The 5,271-nt window shown below is 50.2% G+C and overlaps 1 protein-coding gene across 1 annotated transcript; it reads left to right on the top strand.

Moving 5' to 3' along the window:
- The first annotated feature begins 862 nt into the window (after positions 1-862).
- LOC119384811 (uncharacterized) lies at positions 863-2,080 on the top strand. Its single transcript, XM_037652506.1, has one exon. It carries the CDS (start codon positions 863-865, stop codon positions 2,078-2,080), a length of 1,218 nt encoding a protein of 405 aa, XP_037508434.1.
- Positions 2,081-5,271: the final 3,191 nt, after the last annotated feature.

Below are 5,271 nucleotides of genomic sequence, written 5' to 3'. Positions count from 1 at the left end.
AGGCGTTGGTGATGCAATTGCCTCCCTTTATTTATTGCAGTGGCCTGGTTAATGTTAACCGAACGATAAAACTCAGCAACCCGTTCCCACGTGAAGCCACGCCGCAAGAAACGCACGTTTTCTCAACGACAGAGTATGACGTTGAAAAATTGAATATTGCAGTGCGTCGCCTCCGTGTGACACCCACACAAAGTTATTGGTTAAAAAAACTGAAGCAATGGGTTTTTACTCACCGGTCCGTGTATTCTCGGGCTTGAAACGAGTGTCATCCGGTGAAAGCTTCAACGGTCCCTTCGTTCCCCTGAAGTCAGCTGAATGCACTTCGCGAAGGGATTTTAACGAGTCAAAACGAACAGAACAAAAGCGAGTGTGTCGGCCGGCAGTGGCTCGAAACATTTACAGCGAAACGAAACAGCGCGAGACTCATCCCAATGCACCGCGAACCGTTACCTGTCGTTGCGCCGCGGTATATTTTGAAATGAAGATAATGATGCCGATAGGCTGCTGACAACTACGAGTTTGTTGGAGCAAAAACTATTACAAAAGATTGATGACGCGGTACCTGGCAACGCAAGGCCACTTCGTATAAACAGCAATTTGTTTATTGAAGTGTAACAGTAAGCAAACAACTAAACTTCCTTATTTCAAGAATATTTTAATTTGAAGTTTGGGCCCGACGAGGGCGCCCTGTAACGGGCGATCAACAAGGCAACACTGTGTACAACCAATAGAGCAACGCCTGGCAACGCTGTACGCAAGCGTTCCTTTTGTTATTAATAAACCAGTGTTCTTGTGTCCACCACCGTGTGCAGACGCTTTCTACAAGACGCTCGATACATGGTGTCAGAAGTGGGACGCCACGATGACTGAACTACGCCCGCCCGAGCCACTGCAATTGGGCGACAACGCAGCGGCGTCCTGGCAGACATTCAAGCAACGCATCGAGCTGTACCTGATAGCTACGGAGCCCATCAAACCACGCAGTAAGGAGCAGAAAGCTGCAATTTTTTTGCACGTCGCCGGTCAAGAAGCAATTGATGTGTTCAATACCCTGAACCTGACGCCGGAGGAAGCTAAAGACTACGACGCTTTGGTTAAAGCGTTTGAAGCCTACTGCTTGCCCAAGTGTAATGAGACTTACGAACGCTATGTGTTTCGCTCGCGTCGTCAGGCACACGGAGAGCCATTCGAAGAGTTCTTTCGGGATTTGCAGCTGAAAGCAAGAACGTGCAACTTTGGTGATTTACGAGACTCCATGCTGAGGGACCAAATCGTGTATGGCATTTCTAGCGCTTCCCTGCGTGAAAAACTTCTTCGCAAGAAGGACCTGACCCTCGTCACAGCAGTGGAATACTGCAAGGCTGAGGAACTTGCTGAATCGCAAAATAAAGCGTGGGCTGAAGAAAACAAGATTGAACCTGTTTCAAGAACGCCACTTAAGAAGGGACGAAAAAAATGCCGGTACTGCAACTTGTCACACGCGCCAAGAAAGTGTCCGGCGTACGGCAAAATATGCAACAACTGCATGAAGCCTAATCACTTCGCCGCCTGCTGCACGAGCAACCGAGCAGCAGTTGATGACGTGGTCGACGGAGTGGAGAGCGACGGTGACTTCGACGTTCTGGAGATCAGGACAACGGAAAGCAAGCGTGGTCACGAAAATCGCGATTGGGTTGTAACAACGAACATTGAAGGAAAGCAGGTGCAGCTGAAGGTCGACACCGGAGCGCAGGCCAACTTGCTGCCGCGTTCGCTGTTCAACAGGCTCGGTACTAAACAGCAGCCGTACCCCACGAGGAGCATCTTGCGTCATTATGGGGGTGGTGAAATACCACACTGTGGAAAGGTTCGCCTCGCCGTGCAGTTAGACAAGCGACACGTTCTGCTGGAGTTCTTCATAGTAAAGAAGAAGCAAGCAATTTTGGGCCTCGATGCTAGTGAGCAACTTGGTCTGGTCAACAGAGTCAATGCGGTGGACAACAGCGACGGATACGCAAGCCTAAAGCAGACATATTCACCGGCATTGGAAGGACACGGCGCGAGTACAAAATGGTGCTTCGAGAGGACGCTGTCCCCGTAGTACAGCCAACCCGGCGCGTGCCTTACGCACTCAGAAAGCCACTCAAGAAAGAGCTCGACCGGATGTGTGCCGACCCCCAAGGCCCGTGCGAAAACATGTGCAAGCAAAGACCCCAAGAAGGTCACTTGCTCTATTACAGAAGGGAGACGTCGTCCGCGTTGTCAATGATGGTAGATGGGAAATAAAAGCACAAGTCCAAGATATCGTGGCGCCAAGGTCGTACACCGTTCTGACAGAAGATGGCCGGATTTTCCGTCGAAATAGACAACACCTCCGCAAAACGCCAGAAGCGTTCTGTCGATTCTCCCATTACAACGCCGACGACAGCGACACCTCCGATTCATCTACAAGTGGAGCCATACCGCAGGGGCCAGAACCTCCGCAGGGTACGCAGGACCGACCGCCAGCCGGCACCTCAGGCTTACCGAACACTGACGACTTCTGCCGACGATCCACTAGACAACAAAGACTACCATCTCGCCTGACCTACACTCACGGATTCCAGCAGAGTGAAACAGCCTAGGAGAGAGGACAGTTGCCGACCGACGTTAAATGTTTTCGGTGTTTTCAGTGTTTTTTGTGTGTTTCGCCTTCAAAGAAAGGAGGATGTAACGGGCGATCAACAAGGCAACACTGTGTACAACCAATAGAGCAACGCCTGGCAACGCTGTACGCAAGCGTTCCTTTCGTTATTAATAAACCAGTGTTCTTGTGTCCACCACCGTGTGCAGACGCTTTCTACAAGACGCTCGATACACGCCCCTACATAAAAAGTCAAATAGCGAGAATGGCGGCCACCACAACGTCGCCATGTTATCCTAACGCAGAGGTTAGTAGATCCACTCCCGGTGTTTGAAGCTGGAACTCGCTGCGGTCGATTTTTTCGCCCTCTGCGGCGATCGCTGGAACTTGAGACTTTCCGGGGCCTGATAGTCTTTCTTAGGGAACCTAAAAGCAGAAATTTTGGTCTGTCTGTCTGTCTGGTTGTCTGTATGTCTGTCTTTCTGTTTGTCTGTCTGTCACCCGATTCAGCCACACGGCAAAAGTTGAACCACTTGCTTACCGACCACCCATCTTGAACTGGTACGGCTGTTCATACTTGTGAACATTGTCGATCAAAAAGTAAATATTACGCATATCTGAGGCGCAACATCACTACGTAAATATTAGGTGGCGTGTTCCTTTAATAGAAAATACATAGATACGTAATTCTAAAGGCTCTAGGGCCAAACAACGAAACGTTCCTTTCCTCAGTAAGGAAGCCTTCATTTTGGTGAGGCCGCCTTATGTCACTCTGAAAGCTTCCTCACTGAGGAGCCCTCGGTGGAGGATTCCTTGGCGGGTTACCTTCGTGCGCTCTTAGGTCCGCTCCTGGCCCTGAACGAGCGCTTCACCTCACAGCTAGCCCACGTGGTGAGCTAGCCCACGTGATGCTTGTTTCCGAGGTAACCCTCCCACCCCACCTCTGCGGGGAGACGCGGAGTCGCGAGGGTGCGTGCACGGTACAGTGTTCTAGAACTGTAGTGCACGGTGAAGCGCGTACTGACAGCGTTTAAAGAGGCGGGCGTTTCAGTGTTGCTAGAACGCACCAGGTTTTGCGCTCGACTACGGTGGCTTTTCACATTTAGTAATCGCAGTTGGAAGAAAGCGTACACGCGTCTCTATATTAACACTTCAATTTGGAAGTGATGTGGTGACCCAACTTCTTTTTTTACAGAATAAACGCTTGTGAGCAAATCTTATATTTGATAGTCTCGAACGCAGGAGCGCGGCAACCATTTCTTCCGCGAGGACGGGTGAAGGGAGCTTTCAGAGTACGTTTGCTTCCTTCGTCGGTACTTAGCTGTAAGGAGGCCTCACGTAAGGTGAGGACGCGGTCGAAGGAAAGGAACGTTTCGTTGTTTGGCCCCTAGTTTCTTCAGCTGCGCTGAAAATGCGACGCGCCGACGAAAGCCCTCTGCCACGGAGGAAGGAAAGAACTTTCCTCCTCCGTGCACTCTGCACAAGCTCGTTTCCCGACATATTGCCAGATGGCGCCCATATCTCGCGCAGCGTAGAGTTACTGTATATGCTACCTTTAGGTAGCAGCGTTGCGCATCTGTCTTCCAAACGCCGCTAGCAACCATGCGTTGCGGAGAAGCTGACGTTGGGGCCAATTTTCGTATTTCTAGATGGCGCCGCTGCAGCGAACTGGATTGACAGTAGTCATTCAGATTAAAGTAAATCACCGGCCTTCGACACGCCAAACATGTCGACCGGTGACCCGGTAGGCATGTCGCCTGCAAAAATGGAGTGAGTCCTCGCGACATAGCCATGGTTACTAGCCAGACCTACACTCTAAGACAAAATCGAGTATTTGGGGAGTATTTCTGCCACACAACAATAATCGCCATCTGGCTTGCTCGCGTTTCCTTTCTTGAAAACCCAGCTCTCGTCTCTTTCCTGTCAAGAATGCTATGTCACGCTGATAACGGGCGCGCCGTTCGTGACCGGAAAGCGCCGCGACCGCGGTGATAACGCGAGGAAAGCACGCGAGGTGGATGACGATTGTTGTTGTGTGGCAGAAACACTCCCAAAATACTCGATTTTGTCTTAGAGTGTATGCGCACCTCTGCTACCCAAAGGTAGCATATACAGTAACTCTAACGCAGCGCTCCTCTATCGTCTTTCGACATTTGCAGCGAAGCACGCAGATGCGCGGCCAATTTTTAGCTTTGGATTAGCGTGATGCTATGAGCGAGGCCGACGCTTTTACCACGCTTGGGCCAATGTCGCCACCTCACGGTGTGTTAAGGCATTCATGAAATTGAACTTCGTTTGAAAACACGCCGAATGGGACGGACGTGTAACGCGTTGCAGGTGCTAATCGCGGAGGCCGTAGTAATGACGAATTACTTTACCTTACCGCTCCGAGAGGGCAACACCACCCCACCGACCGGGAGAGCGGTAGATATAGACGGTTTCAAGATTGCGATAGCAGGAGGACATGGTGTACCCCAAGAAACTTCCTGTCACCTCATTTATTATTCTGCAACACCGAAGCGTAAAGCGTTTTTTTAAGATTTGTCAGAGTAAGGGAATACTCTTTTTCCAGTTTCACATAAAAGAAAGGCGTTTATAGTTAAACACTAACACTTTTAGTGTTGTGTGTAGCTTAGAAGAATATTTGATTCAAATATTTCGCTAGACAC

The sequence above is a fragment of the Rhipicephalus sanguineus genome, chromosome 3, assembly GCF_013339695.2.
Source record: "Rhipicephalus sanguineus isolate Rsan-2018 chromosome 3, BIME_Rsan_1.4, whole genome shotgun sequence".
Lineage (NCBI taxonomy): Eukaryota > Metazoa > Arthropoda > Arachnida > Ixodida > Ixodidae > Rhipicephalus > Rhipicephalus sanguineus.
This window is presented reverse-complemented; position numbering and strand designations above follow the sequence as displayed.